General features: G+C 39.9%; 1 protein-coding gene across 2 annotated transcripts in view; it reads left to right on the top strand.

Moving 5' to 3' along the window:
• LOC127377803 (paired box protein Pax-7-like) overlaps positions 1-15,350 on the top strand; it is a 72,196-nt gene that overhangs the window by 33,462 nt on the left and 23,384 nt on the right. For both annotated transcript variants that reach the window (XM_051426053.1, XM_051426052.1), the window contains exons 6-7: positions 6,408-6,573; positions 9,660-9,859. In XM_051426053.1, coding sequence (XP_051282013.1) covers positions 6,408-6,573; positions 9,660-9,859 — 366 coding nt within the window. The remainder of the gene's footprint in view (positions 1-6,407; positions 6,574-9,659; positions 9,860-15,350) is intronic.

The raw sequence follows: 15,350 nt of genomic DNA, 5'->3' as shown, positions 1-15,350 counted from the left end.
CACAGGCGGTAAACAACAGAAGGACAGAGACAGGTGCACAGCAACAACAGTAGCAACAACTACACTAATAGTAGTGACTGATGATGATGATGAACATGAAGAAGATGATGACGATGACGACAACAACGATGGGGAACAATGAGCAGTGATTATAATAATGATAGTATCTGTAGTAATAATAATAGTAATGATAATATCAGTAATATTAGCAATGGGAGTCAATGGGAATCAAGCAGGACCATGGTAGGAGGCTCCACCAGGATCCATGAGAACCTGCAAGACAAGAAAGCACAAGAACTCCGGGGGAAGAAGTGAAGTTAGTAACATGCATTAATGGGACATGAATGTATGCAGAAAGAGAGAGGATGAGAGGAGCTTGGTGCATCATCGGAAATCCCCTGATAGTCTAGGCCTATAGCAGCATAACTAAGGGATGGTTCAGGACTCACCTGATCCAGCCCTAACTATAAGCTTTATTAAAGGTAAACGTCTTACGCCTACTCTTAAATATGGAGAGGGTGTCTGCCTTCCAAACCAAAACTGGAAGCTGGTTCCACAGGAGAGGAGCTTGGTAGCTGAAGGCTCTGGCTCCTGTTTTACTTTTAGAGACTATAGGAACCACAAGTAGCCCTGCATTCAGAGAGTGCAGTGTTCTAGTGGGGTAATAGGGTACTATGAGCTCTTTAAGATATGAAGGGGCCTGACCATGGAGAGCTTTCTAAGTGGGGAGGAGGATTTTAAATTCTATTCTGAATTTTACAGGCAGCCAGTGCAGAGAAGCTAATAAAGGAGAGATATGATCTCTTTTCCTAGTTCCTGTCAGTACTCATGCTGCACCGTTCTTCGTAAGGAATTGCAGTAATCCAGACTAGAAGTAACAAATGCATGGATTAGTTTTTCTGCATCCGTCTGTGACAGGATGTGTCTAATTTTTGTAATATTGCGTAAATTAAAAAAGGCAGTCCTAGAGGTTTGCTTTATGTGGGAAATAAAGGACATGTCCTGATCAAAGATAACTCCAAGATTTCTGACAGTGGTGCTGGAGGCCAAGGTAATACCATCTAGAGTAACTATATCTTTAGACAGTGAGTCTTGGAGGTGTTTGGAGCCAAGTACAAGAATTTCGTTTTTTTCTGAGTTTAGCATCAGAAAATTTAAGATCATCCAGGATTTTATGTTCTTAAGACATGCTTGTAACTTAGATAACTGATTAATTTAATCTGGCTTGATTGACAGGTATAACTGGGTATCATCTGCATAACAGTGAAAGTTAATGGAGTGATTCCCAATAATATTGCCTAAAGGAAGCATATATAAAGTGAATAGAATTGGTCCAAGTACAGAACCTTGTGGAACTCCATGACTAAGTTTAGTATTTATGGAGGATTCGTCGTTCCTGCTTGACTGCCATTGCCAATACTGTTGTTGCTGTGCACCCGTCTGTCTGTCTGTCTGTCTGTCTGTCTCTCGCTCTCTCTCTCTCTGCCTCTCTCTCTCTCTCTCTCTCTCTCTCTCTCTCTCTCTCTCTCTCTCTCTCTCTCACCCCAACTGGTCGAGACAGACGACCAACCACCTAGAGCCTGAGGATCTGTCCTAGGTTTCTGCCTTTTAACAGGCAGTTTTTCCTTGCCCTTGTCGCCAAGTGCTTGCTCATGGTGGTACTGTTGGGTCTCTGTAATTAATGTTGAAGAGTTCTATTTGAAAAGTGTCCTGAGATAACTTCTGTTATGAATTGGCGCTATACAAATAAAATTGAATTGAATTGAATTGAATCGTTAACAGGTACAAACTTGACTTAAACCACGTTAGTGCTTTAATGCCACTTTGATGCTCAAGTCTCTGTAAAAGAATATTATGGTCAATGGTGTCAATTGCAGCACTAAGATCTAATAATACAAGTACAGAGACAAGTCCATTGTCGGAAGCAATTAAAAGGTTATTAACTTTAACCAGTGCTGTTTCTGTGCTGTGATGAACTCTAAATCCTGACTGAAAATCCTCAAATAAGCTATTGTTATGTAGAAAGTCACACAACTGCTTGGCGACTTTCTCCAGAATCTTAGAGAGGAAGGGGAGGTCAGAAATCGGTCTATAGTTGGCTAAAACCCCTGGGTCAACATTTTTTTTTTTACATTTGTTAAAGTTCCTGAACTTGGAAAGACAGCGATACCTGTTGAGGGCATTTGGTTGTTAATTTTGTCTCTAATAGTAATAATTTTATTATAAAAGAAGCTCATAAAGTTGTTGCTACTTAGGTTATGGGGATACATGGCTCAATAGAGTTTTGACTCTCTGTCAGCCTGGCTACAGGGCTGAAGAGGAACCTGGGGTTGTTCTTATTTTCTTCTATTAGTGCTGAATAATAGGCTCCTCTGGCATTATGGAGGGCCTTTCTATAGGTTTTAAGACCAAACTGAGTGATATTCTAATAATTTGGAAGAACGCCATTTCCTTTCAATTGGCAGGTTTGGTGGTAGTACCACGGTGCTAGTCTCCTATGTTTTAATATTTTCCTCTTTATAAGGGCAATAGAATCTAATGTTGTTCACAGTGAGCCTGCAGCACTATTAACGAGATTATCAATTTGGGAGGGACTAAAGTTATTATAAGACTCTGTTATATTCCGACATGGCATTGAATTAAACACTGATGGAATCTCCTCCTTGAATTTAGCTACAGCACTGTCAGATAGACATCTGCTGTAGGAAGTGTTCCCTAATGGCTAGTAATCTAGTAATAGAAATTCAAAAGTTGTTAAATAATTGTTTAATAAAAAGGATTATGTGGGAAGACAATTAAATGTTCAATATCAATGCCATAAGATAGAACGAGGTCAGGAGTGTGATTAAAACAATGAGTGGGTTTATTTACAGTCTGACAGAAGCCAATTGAGTCTATCAATGAGATAAATGCATTACTAAGGCTGTCAACCTCCACATGAATATTAAAATCAATAATCAATAATTACTTTATCAAGAGAGACCTATCACTACTTTATCAGTAATCTGCAGGGCTGCATCTAACTTCATTTCATTAATCTCGTAAGTAAAGTGTCCTTGGGTTACATGAAATCAAATAATAAAATAAAATGGAATTATTCTTGATTCACTCATTTATTGTATAAAATGTGAGAAAATAATGAAGAATGCCCTGAACCCAATGTGATGTCTTCTCATTTCTTGATTTGCCTAACAGTCCAACAAGATTTTGTTGCAGTGAAATAAAACAGGGGAAAGCAGCAAAGTTTGTCTTTCACATTTGCACTATTGCACTGACAAATTCTGCATTTACATCTGCCTGCGAGTGCAGACACAAGGGTTGACCACTCCACTTTGCTGACCCTGACCACTGTCTTTTCTTATTCATTTTTTTTCATAAAAGTGATGATAGCTGACATTTTGTTCCAGACTTAACATTAGCATTAGGCATCACATCTTGGGAGATGGGCTGATTTGCATTCTTGCCGATAGGCATGGTTGATACCACACACACTCTGTACATGCTGGTGGCACAAATATGTCCCTGTAAATGCACACATATCTGCCTTTATAAATCAACTGGACAATGAATTAAACCAATAAAATATCATGTCAGAGTTTCTCAACTGTTTTCTTCAGCTGTGTTTAGGAGGAGGTGACGGGATGAGCGGTGATCCTGTTTCTCTCTCAGTCTCTCCCATCCACACTCAGGTGTGTGCTCTGCAGAGGGAGTTGGACTGTCGAGTTGATCAGTCAAACTCTACTCTCCTTCTGCTTCTTTTGCAGTAGTACCTCGGGGCGACAACACCTGTTCTAATTATTTGAGTCTCCTCTTCAGAAATAGGAGTCCAAATGATCTTCTCCACTTGAAAGGCCTGTTTCCATTTGCTCCAAATGAAAAAGGAGGATTCCTGGAGAAAGTGGGTGGGTGGAGAGCTGGAGGCAATGCATGGATTCCTGCTATGGCTCTGGATGTGTGGTGTGTGTGTGCATGTGTGTTAACTCATGTGAGCGGCATTGTATGGTTTGATTCAAATGACGCAAATTATAAAAATTCAGTTACCTGTGTGTCCTAATGTGAGACATGAGACAGTATGCGTGAGGAGGAGAAGGCAGTGGGACAGAGATACATCCAGGCTCTGTGAGTGTATTTTTCTGCAGACCGACAGGCTGATACTTGCTCAGAGCTTCTGTCTTTTAGTTGGCTTTAATTAAGAACTTGGAAATTACTGCCATGCCTAGTTGAAAAAGAGGACACTTTAGCTTTTGGCAATACACACCCCTTTGTCATTTCACTATCTGCCTGATTGGACTTTACTGGGCTAGAGAGTAGGTGTGAGTGTATGTGTGTTTGACAGGTCTGTATTTTTGACATCCTTCCTTTTCTTTTTAGATCCAGCGTGTAACATTTAAGAGGATCTATAGTCAGAAATGGAATATAACATATATTATTCGCAGTCCCGGGCTAAAGATTTTCCTAGTCGACTAGTAGTCATAAAGCCAATAGTTGACCAAGTTTATGATGGTAATTTAATTGTTTAAATATATATACTTTAAATGTTAGTGAAAAGAGCGGTATTATATAATTCTGAACGTGTGAGAACAACCGGTAGGGACTGAACATTTATTTTATTTTTTCAAAACAGTGTAACATCACTCAAGTCTTGTTGTTCAATCACGGAATAAATAACTTCCTACTTCACTAAAACAAATACTGGCGGACTTATCGATTGGATGGATGATGGTTAACAGTTACGTACAATAATTACTTACAAAACGTAAGCTCCTCTTCCCCCATTCTTCCTGCTCCTATACTGGTACACTAGTGTTTCGACTCTAGCCCTGTCCTTCCAGCTCCCAGTCCAGGTAGAGTGAGTTAATAGGACTTAGTTAACATCGTTAGTTAGCATATGCATCAGTGCACTGGTTAAGAGACTTCCTGTGTAACAAGATATGATACTTTTGTCCCTGTTGTTTCAGTTTTTCTGTGACTGTCCGACCAATAAAAAGTGCATTGCCTAAGTCTCTTCACATCAACAAACCGTTTAGTCGACTATTAGAGGGCAGCCCTAGTTTTTATTTTGTGTTCGGGTCCCCTTCTACAGAGAGCGCCATGTTGAGCCACTATGTTTCTACAGTAGCCCAGAACAGACAAACCAAACTCTGGATCTAGATAGTGGCCAGACATCCACTAATTATTAAGCAGAAGTCATGCAGGTAGTCATCTGTAATTTTAGACAGGTCATGTGACCAGGTTCTCAACTCACCTCTGTAAAACTATACAGCGCTACTTCACTCACTGGTTCTACTTTGATTTGTGTTTCAGTCTAAAATCAGATTTTAAGCCTTAAAATACATTTTTGACATTTTGACAGGTCTTAAAAATTGATTGGAAATTTGTAAAAGTTGCCTTTTTCAATCTCACTTTTAAATGTGTTTTTGGGAAATATTTGATTTGATTATGCTATAACTACCTACCTATTCAGATTTTCCTTTATATCCTTCGTATTTCTTTTGTCAATATGGACACAAATAGGTCTTAAATCGCATTCATAATAGCCCTAAAAAGGTATTAAAATCTCTTAACTTTCAAACCTTACAGAAACCTAATGTGTGTACAAATCAAGGTAGTTCGGAAATTATCTAAAAAATCTTTTATTTGGCTGACTAAAATTTGTTTTATTGTCTTGTGCGGTTTTGTAAAATTAGATCTTATAGAAATAGAATTCCAAAGCCACCGTACAGAGTGTAAAACTATATGGTAGTAAGTGTGTTAGTTGCTTTGATCAGTCATGTGTGAATCGTTTAGCTGTGGGATGTTGACGCATCCTCTCCCTCCTCTTTGGCCTCCATTCATCCCATTAAGGCTGCATTCTGCTTTCCTGAGTCAATGAGGAGCAATGCATGATTAACCACACACACTCACTCCATTTACACATAATAAAGTGCACAAACACACTCCATTGACATTCATACTTTCTCTTCCATGCCAAAGATCAATTGCCTCTTTTTTGTTTTTAAAATGTGTTAATATTTCAAATTTTAAAGTTAAAGAAGTGATAATGATTAAAGTGAGACACTACAGGCAGAAACATTGTTGTTTCGTGCACTGGTCAATTTAGAGATATTGCTTAAATAACATGTCTCAAAGAAAGTGCCCAAAATAAACTTTTAAGAGTTTACAATGTTGTTACTACATCTGTAGATTTAACCAAAAGGTGTAAGGTATATTTCAGGGTGTGTCAGTATGGGTGTAGTTATGGTGCAACAAAGCACAGGCAAAGTACATCGAAACACATCCAGTGTTGCTGGGTTTACGTTTGGAGTATCCAGCAGTGTATCTGATAGTGCTGCTGACACTGTGCACTATACACAAATCTGACTCTGAGAGGAAGTTGAATGACTATTGACACTTTTGTTCTATTTCAGGTGTGGTTCAGCAATCGAAGGGCCAGGTGGCGAAAACAAGCGGGAGCTAATCAGCTAGCAGCTTTCAATCACCTGTTGCCAGGTGGATTTCCTCCCACGGGGATGCCAACGCTTCCTACATACCAGCTACCAGAGACCAGCTACCCAACCAACACTCTTCCCCAAGGTAGAGCAGATATCACTTTTACACTGGTAAAATGTTCAAAATCTGTTCACATTCATGTCAATGTCGTTCTCATCAAACCACTCAGTGAGCTCATGTGTCATGTTTGGAGCATCTGGATTCCGTATGTTTCTGCACTCATTTATCCAGAGATATCCCTTCATTTGTTTCCCGGGTGTAATTTTTTGTACTAAATTTGAACTGTAAGGTTCCTCTGTGTAACGTTAGAGACTCCATACTCTGCTTTTGGGTTTGGATTTGTGTTTGTCATGTAGCACCTGTGCTGCTTGAAAATATCATTTTCATCTTAAAGGTCCAGTGTGAAGGATTTAGTAACATCTAGCAGTGTAGTTGCAGATTTAATCTCCTTTGCGTTCCAAGCACGAAGGAGAAACTACTGCGGTTGTAAAACACGTTAAAAAATGTGGACAGCCCTATCTAGATCCAGTGTTTGGTTTGTCCCTTCTGGGCTGCTTAAGAAACATGGCAGTTCAACACAGTGGACTCCATAGAAGGTGACCTGCGGCATCTGTAGATATGATCGGCTCATTCTATGGTGACAAAAACACAACGATTCCTGTATTCAGGTGATTATACACTAATAACAACATACCTATTGATATATTATATTACATTTCTGACAATAGATCCTCCTAAATGTTACACACTGGACCTTTAAGACTTCATAAGCAATCTGCAAATCAAGATGTTGAACATCTAGCTGCTAAAGAGCCGGATATTTTCCTCAGGAGTTGGAGGAGCCCAGCTTGTTTTGGCCTTCTTCTTGCCCCCACAGGCCAAAAAGTGATTCATGAAGCTTTAACTAAAGCCCGAATAGCAGGGGACCAGTATTACTTGTGGGACCTCATGTGATTTAAAAATTATCCCCTCACGTCTGTGTTTCATGAAACACAGACGTGAGGTCATACGCGGTCTGAAACATATTTCAGACCGCGTAGCTCAACTCGCAGTATGTCACCACCAAAAAACCAGCATGGCAACGACCATAATGCTGAACTCAAGACTTCAAAACGGTACTCCACAAATCATTGTATATCTCTCTTAATTTAAAGACGAACTTCTGGTTTCTGCTGCTGTTTGATGCTGAAGGTATTTAATAAAGCAAACAATCTGACAAACAGCAAGCTGTGGACATGAAAGTTAGTTTGTGATGTTAGAGCATCAACATATATAAAGATGGACGACATCACAGTTCTCCAAAAGTCAAAAGTCAAAACATGGGCAGATGGGACTAATCAAAGTACACATCAAATACATTTTAGGTAGTTCATATCACACTGATGCATGTTAAAGTGTTCATTCTTCTGATCAGTTTGGTTTTAATTAGTTATTTGAAGATATAAAAAGTGGGCTTCACGTCATGATTAACTTCTGAGCACTGCTTGGGCAAAGTTGGCCGGACAGGCTGGTGGGACTTTGATACCATGGCGACAACCCCGATCTCTACTGCGCAGACTCTGGCTCCGAGTGGTGAAAGATGGCAGCAACCGTATCCTTTATATTTTGGCTTCATTTTTGTACAGTGAGTTGAAGTGGAGATGCAAGGTCCATCTTCTATATGTCGATGAGTAGGAGAGCTCTGTGTGCGCACTTCTGCTAAAACCATGTGTAGCTAATCTCACACCCACCTCCACACCATGCAAACTGTGGTGTTTTTCTTTATGGGCCAATCTCTGTGCTGAAAGGTATAGAAAAACCTGAAACACTGGAAGACAGCTGCAGAAACCCCTCTACTCACTTTTAAAATAACTTTACTCATGTTTTAATACATCAGTAACCTGTATGCATTTTAGGTGGATGACCATATTTCTGTAGGACTGTACCCGACTCTGAGTTTTGATGAATCGGATTTGGCTGTTCAATATGGAGATTTGACATCAGATTTCCACACAGTCAGAGAAAGTAAAAGTGTGTGTCCTGCTCATAGTTCTGTTATAAAATCTCAGCCCACCACGGAGCGTTTCTTCTGCCGGGTTGCTGCAGTGCTGTCAGCATAGAGTCAGTCACAATGGATGGCAGTAGAGGAGGTTGAACTGCCATCTGGTTCAAAAGAGGTTTTTCTGACTTTGCTGACAGTCAGCATCGGAGCAGAGAGCGTCAGAGCAGCCACTGCCCCGCTGTCTCGAGTCATGCTGCCTTCCCATCACAGTTAGTTTTGTGGTTTGTGGTCATTGTGAGACTGGGTTTGTAAAGTTTACTACCTGCCATGTTGTTTTTTCTGCGCTGCTCTGTGTACAATGATGCAGCTAAAAGACAAAAGTGCAGAGATCTGACTGACCAAATGAGACTGACTCAATGCATGATTGTAATTATAGACTTTAAGGGGGCAGCCCAAGTGTGAACCTGTTGTGATGTCACCCAATGATTTGTGGAGTACCGTTTTGAAGTCTTGAGTTCAGCATTATGGTCGTTGCCATGCTGGTTTTTTGGTGGTGACATACTGCGAGTTGAGCTGCTCTTATTGGCTGTGCTCGGTTTCAACTCAACTGTAGCAGGAAACCATGGCAGCTTGCCTGGTCATACGCGGTCTGAAATATGTTTCTGAAAAAATGTGTGGAGAGAAGTATGCAGTAACAGAATTTGGTCCGCACCAGAGACTTTCACACCAGCCCAAAAGAACTGCACTAACCAGGAAAACAGAGCAGAGTTTATTGTAACCAAACAGATTAGGTGTGAAAGCAAGCTCAATGAAGCAAAGTCTGTGTTCTAATTCAGGCAGTCAACTCAATTCTGCTGCTACACTCTAGCTCCCTGCAACATGTATCCAAACCATCCTTTTCATCATGGCAGTGTACTTAAGCCGTCAGTTCTCTGCTCACTCTGTAGTTGCCACTCCCACTGTTCACCTGAAAGCTATGCTGTCACCTTCCGCCACCGCTGCTGTTTATAGATATGTCCAGGATGTGTCACACACACAGGTAGAAGAGGATAACTGCTAGCCTAGCTCCTGCCTCATTTACATTGAGCAATTGAAGAAATAGATCTATGTTGTTGTACATGAGAACAGACTGGAGTACAGGGAGGTTTTTAGAAATATAATGCTCAGCTATGTGTGTTTTGCTCTTTAGACGGCAGTGGCACAGTTCACCGTCCCCAACCATTACCTCCATCCACCATGCACCAGAGTGGTCTGTCCAGCAACGACAGCAGCTCTGCCTACGGTCTGGCCTCCAACCGCCATGGCTTCTCCAGCTACTCCGACACCTTCATGAGCTCTGCAGCACCTAGCAATCATGTCAACCCTGTCAGCAACGGACTCTCCCCACAGGTAAGACCATCTGGACTACTGTAACATTCATGCATGAGAATGTGTACACACATGCTTGTTTGCTGTCTTGCTGGGAGTTGGACAGGATGCTCCAGTGTAAGTTTAAGTTTGCATGTGGGCTGGAGGTGGAGACAGTGTGGCTTAATTAACTGACTTCCTGTGCAATTTGCCTGCCGTGCTCAGATTATGCAAACGAATTAGGAATCTTCATTGATGTTGAGGCTGTCTTTACTTGTTGTACTGTCTATGTTTGGATGAATATGTTTGACCAGAGAAATAGTATTATTAACAGTATTTTGTTGTAGTTTGATTTTTCTTGTCTCAATGCACCTCAATTGATGTCTATCTGACTTAAACTTTTAGCTATCTGACTATAGTGAGAGACCTCAAACTCCCACTGAAGGTACCCAGAATGGTGACAAAGACTCACAGGAAGCCAAGAGAATTGACAGTTTCACTCAATGTGCAAGATTTATTTGCATCACACTGGATAAAAGCAAACAGTTGTCCCGGGATACAATTGCCTTGAACAAAGAAAATCACTCTATTATATGCCTCTTTCCCAAAGCTGTCACCATTGGTGACAGCTAATGTCTGATAAACAGTAGTTATAACACATCTGATGCCCAACTCTCCCCAAGACAGCCTTGGTTTTTGGAATGTGCTTAGCTCATGGCACAATGAATAATAACTCTCCTAACTAGTGTGAGACAGCCAGAGTGTGAATACATGAAGATTAACATACATGAACATAAAAAATGATACTGTAAGCCTGTAAAATTAAACATGGAATAACACAACGTATTATAGTTTGCTTCATGTTCACAGAACCTTATCCCTGAATGCATTTTCCCACTACATTCCCCCCTTGAGCGACTCTTGTCACTCACAAAAACAAAAATGCATTCTCCTACGAGTTAGTGTCCAGATTACAGAATGCTACCTCTTCTTCAAATTTTTCCCCCCAAAAAAGTCCTGCTGAACAATCCACATACAATATGATGATATCATAGTACATAAAGATTTCATAAATTGTATACGTAAATGCATTCAAATGTCTTCTCCCCTTGTTACTTCCCAAGCCACTTCAGGTGACTACTTATATGGCTGAATATACTTTTTTTTAAACCTAGGTATCAAGCAAGCAAATAACATACAAGATGTAATTAAAGTATTGTATATTTCATAGTGTATAGAGTATTTTTACCATAGTGTCGTCTTTTTCTGCCTCATGTATTTTGCATACAGTAGAGAGTAATGGTAAATGGTAAATCGACCTGTACTTGTATAGCGCCTTTCTAGTCTTCCGACCACTCAAAGCGCTTTTACACTACGTGAGACATTCACCCTTTCACACACTCAGTGATGGCAAAGTCCATTGAACAGAAACTAACATTCATAGACATTCACACACAGATGCATGGCATCGGGAGCAATTTGAGGTTCAGTATCTTGCTCAAAGATACTTCGACATGTGGCACCAGGAGCCGGGGATCGAACCCACAACCTTCCAATTAAGGAACGACCCACTCTGCCTCTGAGCCACAGCACCCCCAAGAATTCAATTAAATTCAATTAAATTCAATTTTATTTGTATAGCGCCAATTCATAACAGAAGTTATCTCAGGACACTTTTCAAATAGAGCAGGTGTAGACCGAACTTGTTATAACATTTACAGAAACCCAACAGTACCACCATGAGCAAGCGCTTGGCGACGGGGGCAAGGAAAAACTGCCTGTTAAAAGGCAGAAACCTAGGACAGACCCTTCCCCTCTAGGTGGTTGGTCTTCTGCCTCGACCAGTTGGGGTGAGAGAGAGAGAGAGAGAGAGAGAGAGAGAGAGACAGAGACAGAGACAGACAGACAGATAAACAGATAGACAGACAGTTGCACAGCAACAACAACAGTAGCAACAACCGCACTAACAGTAGATGATGACGACGACAACAGCGACGATGGGGGACAATGAGCAGTTACAATAGTAATAATAGTAACTGTAGTAATAATAATATTAATAATGATAATAACAGTAATATCAGTGATATTAGCAATGGCAGTCAAGCAGGACCATGGCATGAGGCACCACCAGGATCCATCAGAACCTGCGAGACGAGAAAGCACAAGAACTCCGGGGAAGAAGTATAGTTAGTAACATGCATTAATGGGACATGAAAGAGTGCAGAAAGAGAGAGAGAGGAAGAGAGGAGCTCAGTGCACCATGGGAAATCCCCCGATAGTCTAGGCCTATAGCAGCATAACTAAGGGATGGTTCAGGACTCACCTGATCCAGCCCTAACTATAAGCTTTATCAAAGAGGAATGTCTTAAGCCTACTCTTGAATGTAGTGAGGGTGTCTGACTCCCGAACCACAACTGGAAGCTGGTTCAACAGGAGAGGAACTTGGTAACTGAAGGCTCTGGCTCCTGTTCTACTTTTAGAGATGAACCACAAGTAGCCCTGCATTCAGAGAGCGCAGTGTTCTAGAGGGGTAATAGGGTACTATGAGCTCTTTAAGATATGAAGGGGCCTGATCATGAAGAGCTTTGTAGGTGAGTAGGAGGATTTTAAATTCTTTTCTAAATTTTACATGGAGCCAGTGCAGAGAAGCTAGTACAGGAGAGATGTGATCTCTTTTCCTAGTTCCTGTCAGTACTCGTGCTGCAGCGTTTTGAATTAATTGGAGTGTCTTAATGGCAGCCTTATTGGGGCAGCCTGATAACAAAGAGTAGCAGTAATCCAGCCTAGAACTAAAAAATGCATGGATTATTTTTTCTGCATCTGTCTGAGACAGGATGTGTCTAATTTTTGTAATATTACGTAAATGAAAGAAGGAAGTCCTAGAGGTTTGCTTTATGTGGGAATTAGATGACAAATCCTGATCAAACATAACTCCAAGATTCCTGACAGTGGTACTAGAGGCCAAGGTAATGCCATCTAGAGTAACTATATCTTTAGACAGTCAGTCTCTGAGGTTTTTGGGTCCAAGTACAAGAATTTCATTTTTTTCTGAGTTTAACATCAGAAAATTGCAGCTCATCCAGGATTTTATGTCCTTAAGACATGTTTGTAATTTAGATAATTGATTAATTTCATCGGGCTTGATCGATAGATATAACTGCGTATCATCTGCATAGCATTGAAAGTTAACGGAGTGATTCCTAATAATGTTGCCTAAAGGGAGCATATATAAAGTAAATAGTATCGGTCCAAGTACAGAACCTTGTGGAACTCCATTATCAGAAGCAATCAAAAGGTCATTATTAACTTTAACCAGAGCTGTCTCTGTGCTGTGATGAACTCTAAATCCTGACTGAAAATCCTCAAATAAACTATTGTTATGTAAAAAGTTAGTTAAAGTTCCTGAACTTGGAGAGCCAGTGATACCTGTTGATGGCATTTGGTGACTTATTTTCTCTCGAATAGTAATAATTTTATTATAAAAGAAGCTCTAAGAACAAGGCTTTCAAATTAATTATAATTTAGTTTTGGTTTAGGGTCCATTAAAACGCTCGAATCATATATGGCTGCTACTCCACCTCCTCGGCCAGTGCCTCGAGGAATGTAAGTATTAATATGACTGGGGGGGTGGATTCATTTAGGCTAACATACTCCTTGTGGGACAAACAGGTCTCATTAAGGCAAAGTAAATCAATATCATAATCTGATATTAATTCATTAACTAGAAAGCTTTAGAGGACAGAGACCTGATATTTAACAGTCCACATTTCATTCTTTTATTTTGTGCTACTGAGGAGTTGGCTTTAATTTTTATTAGGTTTTTATGTTTAACCCCTCTTTTTTTAATTTCTTTTATTATTTTATTATTTTATTTAGGTGGTCGGGGGACAGACACAGTCTCTGTGGGGTTTTGGGTGGGTGACTGTACTAATAGAAGTGCAGAGAAGTGTGTAAGACAGCAGCTCTGCGTCCTGGTCCCAACTCTGGACTGTCAGGTTTTAGAAATAAACTTCGCCATATTCCTAGATAAGAGAGCCGCTCCATCCAACGTGGGATGGATGCCGTCTCTCCTAATCGGACCAGGTTTTCCCCAAAAAGGCCGCCAGTTATCTATGAAGCCCACATCGTTTGCTGGACACCACCTCGACAGCCAGCGGTGGAATGATGACATGCGGCTATACGTGTCATCACTGGTCACATTGGGCAGGGGTCCAGAGAAAACTACTTCTAGTAGGAAGATGTTACTAGCACTTTAATGCAAGGGGGTTTTGATCTGATCCTCAGTTGTGTTTGTCAAGCAGGATGTCTGAATGTACCATAAATTTTGCATACCAAAGTATAATTTTCCCTTATTCAGGACTGAACTTTCAATTTCACACATGATTTCCACTTTTGTAATTGTCTCAATCATACCTTCTCATTTTACGTCAATACTTAAAATTTGTTATATAAATGCCATTGGGCCTAAACATAGAAAACCCCTATGTTACATTTTTTGTGATTAGATGATAGATTTCCCTTCTTATGCAGGTTGACTACATGTTTTAAGTACACTTTATGTGAGCTACGTGATCAGATGTGGTTAGACAAATAATTTTCTGGTAATTATGAATAATTACTGTGGTCCTGATTTCTTTTACTTGTATATTACTTACTTGTATATTTGGACAGTGTAAGTATCTAATTTCCCTGTTCTGGACCTTGAGACAATGGAACATCAATATACCTTCCCTCTCTTAGAGGTTAGGAAATTGATATGGGCAACCTTACTCTAGGCTAGATGGTTTACACCGTCTTCATGCACTTATCACTCTTTTGTAGTGCTTGCAATGTCGTTTTATTACCCTCCTTCCACCTATCAGTGGTGTTGTCAGGAAGAGCTTCTCAGGGTTCTCAGTCGCTCCTTAGATAGATAGATACTTTATTTATCCCGAGGGAAATTCAAGTATCCAATAGCATACAAAGTACAAAACATACATTAAACATACATTAGACTAAAATTAAAATCCCTAACCTTAAGAATAGAATTAGAAATAAAATAAAAGATAAAATATAAAGTATACATTTAACATACATTAGACTAAAATTAAAATCCCTAACCTTAAGAATAGAATTAAAAATAAAATAGAAGATAAATATAAAGTATACATTAAACATACATTAGACTAAAAAATTAATATTAAAAATTATATATATATATATATATATATAAAATTAACAGTAGCTACAGTAAACAGTGCAAATGGAAGTAAAGCAGTGCAAATGGTAGAAATTGTCCATTGTCTATTATCTATTGTCTATTGTTTATTGTCCTCCCTGCCTTTACTGAGAGCTGGACTGGGACAGACCTGTTTGAACAAAAGCTCATGCATATTTGTTAGTCAGTGTACACAGCTACATTTCTTTCATCAGCGAATCAAGTGGCAGACCCTCATGGAGTCCTCTCAAATGCGATGCTGGCATAGGTTGCCCTGTTAGCATTTCATGGGGTTAAGGGTTATTCTGTTAGTATGCATTCTCGTACTCATTAGTG

This window comes from Dicentrarchus labrax, unplaced genomic scaffold, assembly GCF_905237075.1.
Source record: "Dicentrarchus labrax unplaced genomic scaffold, dlabrax2021, whole genome shotgun sequence".
Lineage (NCBI taxonomy): Eukaryota > Metazoa > Chordata > Actinopteri > Moronidae > Dicentrarchus > Dicentrarchus labrax.
The sequence above is the reverse complement of the archived record's forward strand: the minus strand, read 5'-3'. Positions and strand labels throughout refer to the sequence as shown.